Source organism: Sus scrofa, chromosome 15 (assembly GCF_000003025.6).
Source record: "Sus scrofa isolate TJ Tabasco breed Duroc chromosome 15, Sscrofa11.1, whole genome shotgun sequence".
NCBI classification, from domain to species: Eukaryota; Metazoa; Chordata; class Mammalia; order Artiodactyla; family Suidae; genus Sus; species Sus scrofa.
The window spans coordinates 71,771,122-71,787,335 of NC_010457.5; the positions used below are offsets into that span (position 1 = coordinate 71,771,122).

General features: G+C 33.8%; 1 protein-coding gene across 14 annotated transcripts in view; it reads right to left on the reverse strand.

Annotated features, from left to right (window-relative positions):
* Window positions 1-16,214, reverse strand: part of SCN3A (sodium voltage-gated channel alpha subunit 3) — a 106,861-nt gene that overhangs the window by 53,792 nt on the left and 36,855 nt on the right. For 8 of the 14 annotated variants that reach the window (XM_021074930.1, XM_021074936.1, XM_021074933.1 and 5 more), the window contains 6 exons: window positions 11,812-11,940; window positions 11,045-11,136; window positions 9,970-10,242; window positions 9,705-9,768; window positions 4,804-4,945; window positions 3,493-3,699 (listed from right to left, as the gene is read on the reverse strand). In XM_021074930.1, coding sequence (XP_020930589.1) covers window positions 3,493-3,699; window positions 4,804-4,945; window positions 9,705-9,768; window positions 9,970-10,242; window positions 11,045-11,136; window positions 11,812-11,940 — 907 coding nt within the window. Of the gene's footprint in view, window positions 1-3,492; window positions 3,700-4,803; window positions 4,946-9,704; window positions 9,769-9,969; window positions 10,243-11,044; window positions 11,137-11,227; window positions 11,320-11,811; window positions 11,941-16,214 lie in introns of all 14 variants that reach the window. The other 6 variants (XM_021074935.1, XM_021074939.1, XM_021074934.1 and 3 more) reach the window with 1 other exon arrangement.

Here is a 16,214-nt window from a genome sequence, read left to right on the forward strand (position 1 = left end):
TGCTGAATTTAAGATTATACTCTTTTAACTGAGGCCATATTTTACCCTAAAGTAGATTTAAGAATACATTATTACTCCTGTATTGTGTTGTCTGCTTAGTATTTTCAAGTGCATTACTTTGTTTTTATAAATGATGATAGGATAATCTAGTGCTTTAAACTGCAACTGTGTACAATCTATCTGTATATATGTATGTGTGTGTATATATGTTTCCTATAACATTTATTTTAAGCTTTGAAATGAAGAGATCCTTTTCTATGTAAATAGCTATCTTATTTCATTATCTTAAAATGTGCTTTATTTGTAGTAATCTTGAATAAACTCTTAAATACTTGAAATGTAGTAGAAATTTCTGGCAGGCATGAGGTGTATTTTATAAGATTTTCAAGTATCACCAAATTTGTTTATAGCTTTTCTTATAAAATCAATAAGCTATAACCATGATACTGCTCTGTATCCAGTGGTAAGATGTAAATAGCAGACCCAGCAGGATGAGCAAATATTAAGTATGTGGTTGGGCTGGGTAACTAGTTAAGCAATTCATTGACAAATATGAGTCACCAAAAAAAAAAAAAAAAAAAAAAGAACAAAAAAAGTCTCAATAAAAAGACTTAATGCTATATCTTTAAAGTAACTCAGAATTATTAAAAACTTAAATTTTCAACCTACAGATTGTAAGGATATACTGTCATTGAAACATTACTTCAAATATTTGAAAACATCCATTTGAAAAAAAATCACTGTGCACAAAAGTTATTTGGGCTTTTGCTTCCGGTTAAGATATAATAACAGATCAGATTTGCTTTCCTCCTAAAGCAATCAGTAAAACAGACTCTATACATGTAAAAGTGGTTTTGAAGACACTGCATGAACGGGGCGTTGGGGTCGAGTTTTCAGAAGGATCTTTACTTAGTAGTATGGAATAATTAGCCTTAGACAGAATGCTGCTCTAGTTCTACCTAACAAATCTTCAAAGGTTTGAAGATGGAAAAGGATCAAACTGTAAGTAATGTAACTATGTTTCCAAAATAGGATCAAGAATTTTTACAGGAATGCAAAAATATCCAGCACTCTGAAAGGTAAAGTTACAAGTGTCTGGAATTTAATAGAAAAATGTCAGAAATGCAAAAAAAAAAAAAAAGTCAGGAATATATGACCAATAATGAGGAAAAATTATTAAAATTGACCAATATCTGACACAGATGTTAGAATTAGCAGACAAGGATTTTGGGACTTTACACAGTTATTATAACTGTATTGTGTAAGTTCAAAATGTTAGTTATGTGGGAGGCATAAAAGAGATCAAGCTTTTAGAGATGAAAGCTATAATGTATGAGATGAAAAATACACCTAGTGGGATTAATGGCAGATTAGATGTTGTTGCAAAAAAAAATGATAAACTTGAAGACATAGCAATGGAAACTATCCAAACAAAAGTTGACAAGCTGATTCTAAAACTCATATTAAGCTATATATACATGTAATATATATGTAATATATATATATTATATATTATGTAATACATATGTAATATATATTATGTATTATGTAATACATATGTAATATATATTATATATTATGTAATATATATATGTAATACATATATATAATATAATATATAATATATATGTAATAGTCAAAACAGCCTTGAAAAAGAAAAACAGTTGGAGAGCTACCACTCTCTGATTTCAAGACTTATTAAGCAGCTGTAGTAACTAAGAGAGTATGGTATTTGTGTAAAGGGAAACAAAATCAATTGAACAGAATAGAATCCAGAAATAGACTCACTAACATATGGACAACTGATTTTTAACAAAGGTTCAAAGGCTATTTAGTGGAGAAAAAAATTTTTGTTCAACAAATAGTGTTGGAATAATCAGATATCCTTATGTGAAAAAAGTCTTAACATAAATCACACCACTTACACAAAAATTAACTTAAAATGGGTCATTGACCTAAATATAAAGCATAAAACTCTAAAACTTCCAGAAGAAAAATTAGGAGAAAATACTTGTGATGTTGATTTGGCAAAAATTTCTTAGATGCAACATCAAAAGCATGATCAAACAGACAATAAAAGCTTGCTATGCTGTACTTAATCAAAATTAAAAATTTTTACCTTAAAAGATACAGTTAGGAGAATGAAAAGACAAGTTACAGACCAGGAGAAAATATTTGCAAAGCATATGTTTCATGAAGGACTAAAGGACTTATTTCCTTTATATATAAAACTATTGAAAACATCATAATAAGAAAACAATCTAGCTAAAAAAAATCGGCAAAATATTTGAACATCTGACTTAAGAGAATCCATATAGATGGAAAATAACATGAGAGGATGCTTATCTTCATTAATCATTAAGAAAATGCAAAGAAGACAGCAATGTAGTATGGCTAATAAGACTGACCATACCATAAGCAATGAAGTCCTACTGTACAGCACAGGGAACTATATATAATTCCTTAAGATAGAACATGATGGAAGATAGTATGAGAAAAAGAATGTGTGTATACACACACATGCGCGCGCGCACACACACCCCTATGTATGTGACTCAGTCACTATGCTGTATAGCAAAAATTGACACAACACTGTAAATCAACTGTACTTTAATTTTAAAAATAAAACAAATTTAAAAAAATTAAAAGATTCTCAATGCCTAGCTCTCATCCCTAGACATTCTGCAGTTTGGGGTATTAAAAAACTCACCAGGCAATTTTAATGTGCTGCAAAGTTTACTAACTACTGCCTTACAGCAGTGCAATGAGCTAAGTATTAGTGTGCCAATTTTTGAGTAAAGAAAATGGAATTGCTGGATTGGTTTACCCAAGATCACATGGTTAATGATTAACCATATAGATATGAGGAAAATGGTCTTGATGTATTATTTTATAATAATACTGGGTCACCAAAGCTTCAAAGTGGTAGCTAGAGTTCAAAGCTATTTTCTTCTTACTTAAAAAGATAATCACATGTAGAAAAAGACTATAAATATGTTTATCAAATGCATTTGTCAAAAATCCTTTGGGGGTAGGATGAAGATTAAGTTTTGTTTTGTTTTGTTTTGTTTTGCACTATGATAGTTTTTCCAAGTGTCCAGCAAAGTAAATATATTATTTTTTTACTAAAAGAAAAAGACAGACCATAGCAAGTGTTGGTGAAGATGTAGAGGAACTATGATTCTCACTGACATGAACTGGATTTTGCTTTTGTCTTCCCATGACTTTCACCTTTCGATTCATGTTTTTTTTTTTTTTTTCCTTTTAGTCAAATACTGTTTTCTCTCTTCAAGACATGAATGCCCCATTTACTATGCCCCTAGCCCAAACATCCTTTAGTATTAATGAGAATTTAAATTTGGAATCTGGAGATCCTGTCATGGCTCAGCGGATACAAATCTGACAAGTACAACAGTATTCCTACTTAAAAATAATAGTAACAGCAACAATAGCAATAATAACAAAGCAGTTTTGCTTATTATCACTTAGTACCTGAGCTTCTTCCTGTTGCTTTTTAATCTGTTCAAGCATTTGCTGAAATTCAGCTTCTTTCTGTTCTGCCTCTTCTAAGGTGGCCTGATTCTGTTCCTCATAGGCCATGGCCACCACAGCCAAGATCAAATTCACCAAATAAAAAGAACCCAAGAAAATCACCAGGACAAAAAATATCATGTATGTTTTTCCAGCAGCACGTAATGTCTGGGGGAAAAAAAAGGATAATTTCAATAGTATTTTATAAAACATTCCCAAGTAAAGATTTGACTACTATCATTAGATAGAAGGCAAATGCTTTTTAGGACTCAGTGTATTTAGACCACAATATTTTTTTTTGGTGTTAAAATGCACATGTGTGTGTGCACAAACACACACAGACATACACACAAATAATTAAATTATTTGAGGCTCGATTGTTGTGTCGTTTGATGTAAGCATACACATTTCAAATTAGTATATATTAGATATATATTTGAGCACTACTAAAATGCTTTTCTTAGAGTCTGTAATGCAGGGCAATATCACAAGAGAGAGCACTGTCTTTAATTCCTTTCAATGGAGTTCCTATTCTCCATACATCTCTCCACATACTCTAGAGATAACACCTTTCTTCCTTCCTTTTCTAGCTCCAACTAACCTTATGTTGAATTTGAAATTTTTATATAATTGAGTTTTAAAATCTTTTAACATGGTCTTGTTAGATCCACAACTACATTATAAATTCAAAGTTATAAACATTCTTTGCATCCTCCATAGTCCATAGCTGAATGCTTTTCATTGAAGTATCTCAGTATGCTTGTACTGACTGAATGAACAACTGGGTTCCCAGGCACAACTGCTTTATTCTGGGCCCTTCTCTATATTCTAGAGTATTATATTATTCTAGAGTATTATATTTGTCATTTCATGTATGTTCATAAATTTTAATTCCCCATATTAATTTGAACCTTGCTCATGTGCTCTAAATGATTGTGTCCTCCCAAAATCTAATGCCCAATGTGAAGGTATTTGAAGGTCTAGCCTCTGGAAGTTGCTTAGGTCATGAGAGTAGAGCCCTCATGAATGGGATTAGTGCCTAATAAAAAGAGCCTTCAGAGAGATCCCTAAGCTCTTCCTCCTGGTGATGACACAGCAAGAAGGTGTAAGCTTATGAAACAAGAAGAGGGCTCTTGTCAGAATGCAGTATGCTGGTGTCTTGATCTTGGGCTCCCCAGCCTCCAAAAACATGAGCAGTACATTTCTGTTATTTAGAAGCTACCTAGTTTGTGACATTTTATTATAGCAGCGAAAAGGAACTAAGACACATACCAGCTGATAAAGGTTTTCCCAGTAGTCTTGAGTCATGAGTCGAAATAGAGACAAGAAAGCCCAGCTAAAAGTGTCAAAGCTTGTGTAGCCATAGTTAGGATTTCGACCAGCCTTCACACAGATGTATCCTTCCGGACACTGGCTGCAAGAGAGAAATAGAGCTGGAGTCAGCATAACAATTATATCTGTTTCAACCCATGTTGATATATAGACATTGTCAAAACCCAGATTGCTCTCTGTGATGAATTTTCTTGCCTTCTTTTCCAGAATACTTCAGGTGATTGCTCATAGTGAAATTGTTATCAGATGAAATTTATTAGGAGAGTCAATAGAAAACTTAGATGCAAAGTTTATAGACATTTAGAATGGCAGAATGGCAGCAACCACACACCTCTGACACTGTCAATATATCTCTTGTTTCAAAGTAGCAAGAATCAGTGATTAAAAATGAAAAACCAGAAAACAGCCAAAGGGTAGGGAACCACTTGAGTTACTTTGTAAGTCACTTCTGTAAAATTTTCTAAAATAAACTTACATTTTAGAACAATTTTAGATTTGCAGAGCAATTGCAAAGGGAGTACAAAGACTTTCCATATATCTCTTGTGCAGTTTCCCATATTATTAACATCTTAAGTTGGTACGGTACATTTCAATCAATATTGATAAGTTATTATTAACCAAAGTCCATAGTTTATTCATATTTCCTCAGTTTTCCCCGAATATCTTTTTATGTTCTAAGAGCCCATCCAAGACACCACATTATATTTAGTCATTGTGTCTCTTTAGGTTCCTCTTGGCTGTGACAGTTATCGGACTTCCTTGTTTTTAACTATCTTGACACTTTTGAGGAGTACTGGTCAGGTTTTTGAAGAATGTCCTTCGTTTGGGATATATCTGATGTTTTTCTCATGATTAGATACTTAGGTTATGGATTTGGGGGAGGAAGACCACAGACATAAAGTATTATTATCCTAACATCATATCAAGGGTATGTGCTCTCAATATAACGTAGCATTGTTGATGCTAATTTTCATCATCTGACTTGAGATAGGGTTTGTCAGTTTTCTCCAATCTAAATTTACTCTTATTCCTTCTTTTTTCCATGCTGCATTTTTTGAAATAAAGTCACTATGTGCAACCTACACATAAGGAGCTTGGAATATGATCTGTCTTCTTAAGGATACAGTATGTACATAAGTTATTTGGAACTCTTCTGTGTGAGATTTATCTGTTTTCTCTCGTTTATTTATATATTTATTCAATCAGTTATTTATATGAGTGCATACTCATGGATATTCATTTTATACTTTGAATTATAATACAATTATATTTATAGGTTATAAATATAATTACTGTGATTTTTTTTTTTTTTTTTTTTTTTTTTTTTTTTTTTGCTTAAATTGTTCCAGTTTTGGCCATTGGGAGCTTTTTCAGTTGACTCCTGTATCTCTGTCTTACATTCTGGCACTACAAGATGCTCCAGGCTCATCTTTTTTTTTTTTTTTTTTATGGCTGCAAGTGTGGCATATGGAAGTTCCTGGGCTAGGGGTCAAATTGGTGCTACAGCTGCCAGTCTATGCCACAGCCACAACAATGCCAGATCGGAACCACACCAGCAGGCTATGCCATAGCTTGCAGCAATGCTGGATCCTTAATCCACTGAGCAAGGTCAGGGATCGAACCCATATCTTCATGGATATTGGTTTGATTCTGAACCCACTGAACCACAGTGGGAACTCCCAGGCTCATCTTTTATATTTCCTGCCACAGTCCTAGAATCAGCCATTTCTCCAAGGAGCCTTTGCTCTTTTATTGAAGAGTGGTATTAGAAATCAAGAAAAATGTGGAGTTCCCGCTGTGGTGCAACAGAAACGAATCTGACTAGGAATCATGAGGTTGCAGGTTCGATCCCTGGCCTCACTCAGTGGGTTAAGGATCTGGCAATGCCCGGAGCTGTGGTGTAAGCTGGCAGCTGTAGCTCCTATTAGACCCGTAGCCTGGGACCCTCCATATACCGCAGGTGCAGCCCTAAAAAGACAAAAGCCAAAAGCCAAAAAAAAAAAAAAAAAGAAAAATGTGTGATATGTTTGTGTATACACATATATCTCCTCACTCTCTCAGCTGAAGGTCTAGAAGCAATTATACTGCCTTGGCAATAAACACAGAACCTAGATCCTGGTTTCTAATACCACATATATATTTCTATATGTAGCCACCTAGATTAAGCTAAACATGAGGTCATCTTCATTTCTCCAACTTTATTTAATTACTACAGGATCATTCCAGACTCCTCCTTTTGCTTATCTGTAGCTCCTCACTCTAAAAGTGAGAAATGTGGCTTCTGTCATTTGCTATGTGTATACTTAATTGTTCAGTACCAGTATACATGCATAATTGTTTCAGGATTGTTAATTCATATCGTCCTAGTAAACAACTTTATCAAATGGAGTACAGTTCCTTTTGCTTTTAGTCTTATGGGCTCCACTCATTTCTGAAGTTACTTAGATTAACACCTATTCCCCACCTTCAGTGAGGTTATTTTATACATTTCAGATATATTTATAAATCTTTGTCCCAGTCTGTATTTCAACCTGGGATCCTCTAACCTCACACATGTTTAAAATTTTTTTTGCATATACTGTTCAGTCTTTGTGCTGTAAAGTTCTGTGAATTTGACCAATGCTTAATGTCTAACCATTTCAGAGTCATACAGAGTAATTTCTCCACCCTTAAGAAAAAAAAAAAAAAAAAAACCCTGTGAATCATCCAGCCAAGCCCTATGAACCCCTGGAAAACACTGATCTTTCTATCATATTTGTTGTTTATCTTTTTCAGAATGTCATGTAATTGAAATTATACAGAATGTAGCTTTTTCAGATTGGCTTTTTTTTTCACTAATTAATGTGAATCTAAGATTCATCAATGTTTTAATGGTTTGATAGCTCATTATTTTTATTATTATGTAATATTTCATTGTTTTTATTATTATGTAATATTTTTATTATTATTTTTATTATTATGTAATATTTCATTGTATGAGTATATAACAATTTGTTTATCTATTCACCTCTTTTTTTTTTTTTGTCTATTATGTCTTTTTAGCACTGCACCCATGGCATATGGAGGTTCCCAGGCTAGGGATTGAATGGGAGCTATAGCTGCCGGTCTACACCACAGTCACAGCAACTCGAGATCTGAGCTGCATCTGTGACCTACACCACTGTTCATGGCAATGCAGGATCCTTAACCCACTCAGTAAGGCCAGGGATTGCCCATGTCCTCATGGATGCTAGTCGGGTTTGTTAACCACTGAGCCACAACAGGAACTCCTATCTAGTCACCTCTTGAAGGACATCTTGATTGCTTCCAGTTTATTGTCATTATGAATACAGCTGCTATAAATAAATATTTGCATGAAGTTTTTGTGTGGATATATATTTTCAGATTAATTGGCTAAATATCTAGTAGGGCAGTTGCTGAATTGTATGGTAAGACTGTGTTTATTTTATCAAGAAACTGCCGAGTTATATTTGCTGTACTATTTTGCATTCCAGCTATCAATTAACGAAAATTCCTCTTGTTCTTCATCTTTAATAGAGATTGGTATTCTTAGTTTTTTTTAATTTTATTTTAGTCATCTGATAGGTATGCCATGTACCCATAATAGGTACTCAATAAAAGGAGGTGATTATTATGGTTTGATAGGGCTAAAGTAAAGCATGCATTAACCAGCCTAATTCAAAAATTTGTATAGGCTTTTACATTAACCATCATAATAAAAACAATAGCTAACATGCAGTAAATATTTATGATGGACCAGGTGCTTTATATATATTAAGTAATTAATCACCATAATAACCCCAAGGGAGAGACATTGCTTTCTTAATTTTAGAAATAAGTAAACTCAAATGCAGAGTGCTTTGGACACACTTTCAAGGTCAAAGAGGTTGTAAATGGTGGAGTTAGGATTTGATCCCACAATATATGAACTGTAGAACCTGTCCTCTTATTCACTATACTCTCCTAACAAAGTTTGGGAAAACTGTCAGGAAAAACATTACCCCAGAGTCCATCTCTGTGACTTGTGTATGGTTTCAGTAACTCTCTTATATCTTAATGACCACACCACTTTCCCACTTTCTGGGATGACTCAAAATATGTTCTAAGTTCTGGGGTCTAAGAGTCACTTACTGTTGATATCCTTTGGCTTCTAAAAAAAATCACCTCTTTACCCTGACTTAAAATTTATTTATGATACTCTTGGAAAAATATGTTAAGTATGAGAGACTATCAAGATGTCTAAGATATTACAACATCTCCTATTGTAGAATGTGACAAAAAAGAACTGTAAAATATGCAGACTCAGACTCAAAACATGCCTTTACCATACACCTACCACACGGCTCCCTTGCACACAGAGTTTCATGCTATTTCAAGAATACCTTAATCACTCAAAGCAGTTTCCCAACTGGGTTTGCACCCTAAAGACCATGTTACAGTCTGGATTTTTTTCCAGCCACAGCAGAATTCATCCCATCAGCACATCCTCACACTAATCAAAATGTACCCATCTTATTCTTCCTTCCCTATAATTCTTAAATAACTCTGATGAGTTTACACACAAGACAGGCTCTGGGCCGATAGACCATGGGCCTTCACACTTGAAGCAGTAATTTAAGCACATCTTAATTGTGGAATTCTAGTGAAAAGGTCTTCACCCAAAGGGATGATTTTAATGGCTGTGAGTTTAGAATCTATACCAATCCAAGAAGACACAGAAGGTACTTCCTAGGTAGGTAACAGAACTCTGTTATACACATGTAAAGCTACCTGTGTTTATTTTTTCCTATTTACTTTTTTTCTCAAAATGTTCTACATCTTAAAAAAAAGGTGTTCCTTACCCTGCATCTGAGCCATTTCCACAGAGTAAAGGGTCTTTTTGTCCATCCAAAACATAAAAGTGACCTGTTAATATAAAGAATAAACTATTTCGTATCAATCCTATTGATATTAGGAACAAATGAGAATTTTTCTATCTCAGTTATTTCCAAAATGGATACCAATAAAGTAATTTACAAATATGGCTTCAAGCCCACAGCCTCAAGTATTTATGGCTGAAAACTCATTCAGCAACATGAAGATTAATGATGGAGCAATATTTCTTACTGTCATCTTCAATGTAGTCCTTCCAGTTAAATGTGCTCATTGTTACATTAACAAATGTCCCGTTTGAATTCATTGTGCCATTAAAAAAGGAGGTGGTGTTGGTTTCAAAAGCAGAATCGCTTGGGGGCCATTGCAAGCATTTATTCCGCAGGTTGCCCATGAACAGCTGCAGACCAATTAGAGCAAACACACTCAGGCAGAATACAGTCAAGATCATGACATCAGAGAGCTTCTTCACAGACTGGATCAGGGCCCCCACAATGGTCTTTAAACCTGAGGAAAGAGAGAGAAGGATAAGTCAGCTGATGAAGAGTGACACAAGCCGCGATGTCTTCTTAACAGTCACACACATTCTTTTTCCTCACAAAACTGCTTGGCTGTTTAGACACCAAAGCTTTATGGACAGCCAGATGGTTTGGGAAATGGATGAAAAGCAGATTTTATTTATGAACAGTGTGCTTTCTGGAGGTTTGAAGTAAAAGTGTAAATATCTAGGCAGGAAGTATTTTTATGTGTGGTTTAATATGCTGAGACAAACATGTAAAGATAAACTTGCAATTATTTTTCACTTCAGATTTTGTGTTTCATGAGGCTGTTTCTTTCCAACCATTTTTAGATACTAGCCTCCAAGCAGCAATGATTTAGAGGAGAAAAGAATTTTAAAATAATAAAAAATTCCATGCCATGTACATGCTGTTCAATAATAATCTTTTCTCCTTTATAAGAAGAGATCCATTTTCAAAATAGAGCTGCAGTAAATGGTAAAATATAAATCAGTTAGTAAAGCTGTGGTTGCAAAGCTTTTTTTAGAATGTAAAAGGGAAAACATTATATCATAAATGCAAAAAAAAGTGGGTGAGAAAGAGCAAAACTAGTATTTTTGATAAACACCTCATGCAATTCTCTGTTAAACTCAAAGGCTGACTTTTTAAATAAGCATGTAATTTCATTTGGCATTCTTGAAGATGACAAACAAAAATAATTAGCAACAAGGCTAATGTTTTAAGTATAGGTTCAACCTCAGTATTATTAAAATGTATTGAAAATCAGCCTCCGTGTTTAACCTAGCTCTCACCTGGAATGACTGAAATTGTTTTCAATGCTCGGAGAACTCTGAATGTTCTCAATGCTGAAACATTGCCCAGGTCCACAAATTCTGTCACATATCTGTAATAGGGAGTTCACACACAAACACAATAACACAAAAGGAAAGTTGGATATGTAAGGGGCCTACCATCTTACTCCAGTTTCTTCTTACCTGGAATTACAGAAATAGTTTTAAGAGCTCTCAAGACTCTGAAAGTTCGAAGGGCTGAAACATTGCCTAGGCTTACAAATTCTGTTACATACCTGTAGAATTAAATCAGAGTTACTGATAGTTTTGGCAAAGTTTATACTAAATAAAGAATGAAAGGTGGGTTGGTTTGGCACACAGAGCCCCTTGGGTTTTATGGAATTGCTATAGATTTTAAGGTGCCATATGCTAAATGCTGCCTTTAAGGAATAAAATTTTGTTGCTTATTTCAGTGGAGTTATCACTAATACAACAAGTTTGTTTGCAAAAGCATACAAAGTACAGCTGGTATTAAATTGTAGTCAATGAATAACTTTATTTTGATGAGGTGGAAGACTATATGACACGAAAGTAATTCAATTTATTGCTTATTTACAACATATATTTACCTCGCAATATGTATTCTAATATGTAGCCTAAAACTGTATGAAGCATATGGTTAATTTGACTAACAAACAACTATACATTTAAAATATGTCACAGCTACCTGGTTTATACTGCAACTGTTTTCATTCCTTTGAGCTTAACATGTTTTCAAAAATACTCACGCCATCACAATGACACTGAAATCCAGCCAGTTCCATGGATCACGAAGGAATGTAAAATCATCTAAGCAAAACCCTCTTGCCAAGATTTTTATAAGTGACTCAAAGGTATAGATTCCAGTGAATGTGTACCTAGGAAAATCATCCAAACAAAAATTAATAATCTTGTTTGAACTGTTAAAATATATATTTCCAAACATAGCAGATTCTATCATTTTGTGGTTTTTCAGTTCTAAGATCTTGTTCCTATTTCCACTTACAAAAATTCTAGTAGTTTAATCTTATGAGCTTAAGTATGGTTAAACTGAAGAAATAATATCTTCCACAAAGAATCTGATCTTGTTTAGATATTTAGGTTTTAGAGTAATAGTTACTTGTGTTTTATAGATAATCATCAAGCTTGATACTCTAGAGCAACACTGTCTGATTGAAATATAATACAAACAACATACGTAGTTTTGAAATTGCTTGAACCAAGTAAAAAAGTAGGAAGGAATGAGAAAACAATTACCATATTGCATTTTATTTAAATATATTAAAATATTATCATTTCAACAATTAAGACTAGCCAAATTTCAAGTTTCAGTAGCTACATGTGGCTGTGTGTGTGTGTGTGTGTGTGTGTGTGTGTGTGTGTGTGTGTGTATCTCCACCAAAAAAACTTTCAATTCATTAGAGTATATGTGTATTTTAACACAATCATCAAAATTACCAAAATTCAGGGGTAACAAAATTCCTGACTTTAAACTTGCATCCATAAACTATCTCTATGCAATTGGGCCAAATCATTTAAACATGCTCAGATTCAAATTTCAGCCTCCAAAATGGTGAAAGACTTTTCCATTTGCTCTTTAGTAGTGCATTTATAGCTCTCTCTCCTTTCAGTGTCGACAATATAAGTTATTTTTGTTTCTTCCAAAAATAGGTGGGAGAGAGTACTTGTTTTTCAACATTGGATTCTTTATAAAAGTAAAATCTAAGTTTGTTCTTCATCAGTTCTTCACTCAAGCCACAAAGATTTAATTTACTTTCATTAAAACTAATTATATTTTCCAGTCTACTAGTATTTTATATGTGAAAAATGAGTTATTTTTCTATTTTTTTCTGTAGAAATTTCTCTCTTATGAGGTAACAAATCAGAGGAAAATGTATGAAGAATTTTTTTTAATTAAAGTATAGTTGATGTACAGTGTTTCTTCATGTTCTGTTGTACAGCAAAGTGACCCAATCGCACACATTTCCCTGTGCTGTACAGTAGGGCCCCAGTGCCCATCCATTCCAAATATAACAGTTTGCATCCAAAAAACCCCCAAATGCCTGTCCATCCCAATCCCTCCCTTCCCAACTAGCCACCCTGGGAGCCTCAAGTCTACTCTTCTTGGCCATGGTTTGTTTATGTTTTTTTTAGATAGGATCATCTGCTCCACATTTTAGGTTCCACAAATAAATGATATCATATGGTATTTGTCTTTTTCTTTCTGGCTTACTTAGTATGAGAATCTAGTCCCATCCACGTTGCTGCAAATGGCATTTTTTCTTTTTTTAAGGCTGAGTAATAGTCCATTGTGTATAGGTACCACATCTTCTTAATCCATTCATCTGTCTATAGGCATTTAGGTTGTTTCCAGGTCTTGACTCTTGTAAATAGCACTGTGATGAACATAGGGGTTCATGTATCTTTTTCAATGAGAGTTTTGTCTGGATTAGGTCCAGGAGTAGTATTGATGGATCATCATAAGAATGGGATTGCTGGGTCATATGATTGTTCTATAGTTAGTTTTCTGAGGTACCTCCATACCATTTTCCATAGTGATTGTACTAATTTACAGTCCCACCAGCAGTGAAGGAGGGTACCTTTTTCGCTCCACCCTCTCCAGCATTTGTTATTTGTTGACTTGTTAATGATGGCCATTCTGACAGGGGTGAGGTGGTACCTCATTGCAGTTTTGATTTTCATTTCTCTAATAATTAGTGATGTTGAGCATTTTTTCATATGCCTGTTGGCCATCCATATGTCTTCTTTGTAGAAATGTCTATTTAGGTCCCACCTATTTTTCAATTGGGTTGTTTGTTGTTGTTGTTGTTGAGTTGCATGAGTTGTTTGCATATTTTGGAGATTAAGCCCTTATCTGTTGCATTGTTTGCAAAGATTTTCTCCCATTTTCTGGGTTGTTTTTTCATTTTTTTAAATGGTTTCCTTTGATGTGCAAAAGCTTTTGAGTTTAACTAAGTCCCATTGGTTTATTTATGTCTTTATCATCACTGTTCTAAGAGGTGTATATCAAACGAGATGTTGCTGTGATTTATGTCAAAGAGCATTCTGCCTGTGTTTTCCTCTAGGAGTTTTATAGTATGTGTCCTTATATTTAGGTCTTTAAAAAACAACTCAAAACCTATAGAACACAACAAAGCAGTTCTGAGAAGAACATTTATAGCAATAACATCTTACCTCAAGGAAGAAGAAAAAGCTCAAATAAACAGCCTAAACTTACACTTAAAACAATTAGATATGGAAGGACAGACAAAGGCCAAAATTAGCAGAAGGAAAGAAGTCAAAAAGGTCAGAGCAGAAATAAATAAAATAGAGAAAAAGAAAACAATGGCAAAGATCAATGAAATCAAAATTTGGTCTTTGAAAAGATCAACAAAATTGATAAACCTTGAGTCAGATTAATCAAGAAAAAAAGGGAGAGGACTCTAATCAATAAAATTAGAAATAAAAAAAGAGAAATTACAACTGACTCCACAGAAATACAAAGGATCATAAGAGACTACTATAAGCAACTATATGCCAATAAAATGGACAACCTAGAAGAAATGGACAGATTCTTACAAAAGGCACAACCTACCAAGACTGAACCAGGAAGAAACTAAAAATATGAACAGACCAATCACAAGTACCAAAATTGAAAAGGATTAAAAACCCGCCATAAAACAAAACTCCAAGACATGATGGCTTCACAAGTAAATTCTATCAAACATTCAGAGAAGAGTTAACACCTATTCTTCTGAAACTCTTTCAAAAAATAGCAGAGGAAGGAACACTCCCAAGCTCATTCTATGAGGCCATCATCACCCTGATACCAAAACCAGACAAGTTTACCACAAAAAAAAGAAATTTACAGACAATGTCACTGATGAAATAGATGCAAAAATCCTCAACAAAATAGTAGCAATCCAAGTCCAAATATATATTAAAAGGATCATACACCATCTTCAAGTAGGATTTATCCCAGGGATGCAAAGATTCTTTAATATCTACAAATCTATCAATGTGATACACTACTTCAATGAACTGATGAATAAAAATCATATGATCATCTCAATAGATGCATAAAAGGCTTTTGACAAAATTAAATACCTGTTTCTGATAAAAACTCTCCAGAGAGTGGGCATAGAGGGAGCCTACCTCACCTACATTTTATTAAAAAACCATATAAGAAAAACCCACAGCTAAGGTCATTCTCAATGGTGAAAAATTGAAAACATTTCCACTAAGATAGGAACAAGACAAGGGTGTCCACTTTCACCACTATTATTCAACATAGTTTTGGAAGTCCTAGCCATAGCAATTGAAGAAAAAGAAAGAAAAAGATTCCAAATTGGAAAGGAATAAGTAAAACTATCGCCATTTGCAGATGACATGATACTATACACAGAAAACCTTTAAGATGTTACCAGAAAACTGTTAGAGCTCATCAACGAATTTGGCAAAGTTGCAGGCTACAAAATTAATACACAAATCAATTGCATTTCTATATACTAATAATGAAAGATCAGAAAGAAAAATCAGAGAAACCACCCCATTTACAATAACATCAAAAAGAATAAAATACCTAGGAATAAACCTACCTAAAGAGACAAAAGACCTATACTATGAAAACTATAAGATGTTGAAAGAAATCAAAGATGATACAAACAGATGGAAATATATGCCATGCTCTTGGATTGGAAGAATCAATATTGTCAAAATGTACTACCCAAGGCAATCTATAGATTCAGTGCAATTCCTATCAAATTACCAAGGACATTCATGACAAAACTAGAACAGAATTATTTTAAAATTTGTGTGGAAACACAAGAGACTCTGAAAAAAAAAGCAATATTGAAAAAAAAAAAAAGAAAGAAAAAGAAAATGGAGGAATCAAGCTCCCTGAATTTAGACAATATTACAAAGCTACAGCCATCAAAACAATACGGTACTGGCACAAAAACAGAAATATAGATCGATGGAACAGGATAGGAAACCCAGAAATAAACCCAAGACCTGTGGTCAACTAATCTGTGACAATGGAGGCAATAACATACAGTGGAAGAAAGATAGTCTCTTCAATATATGGTGCTGGGAAAGCTGGAAAATTACATGTAAAAGCTAGATTAGTTACATCTAATACCATACACAGAAA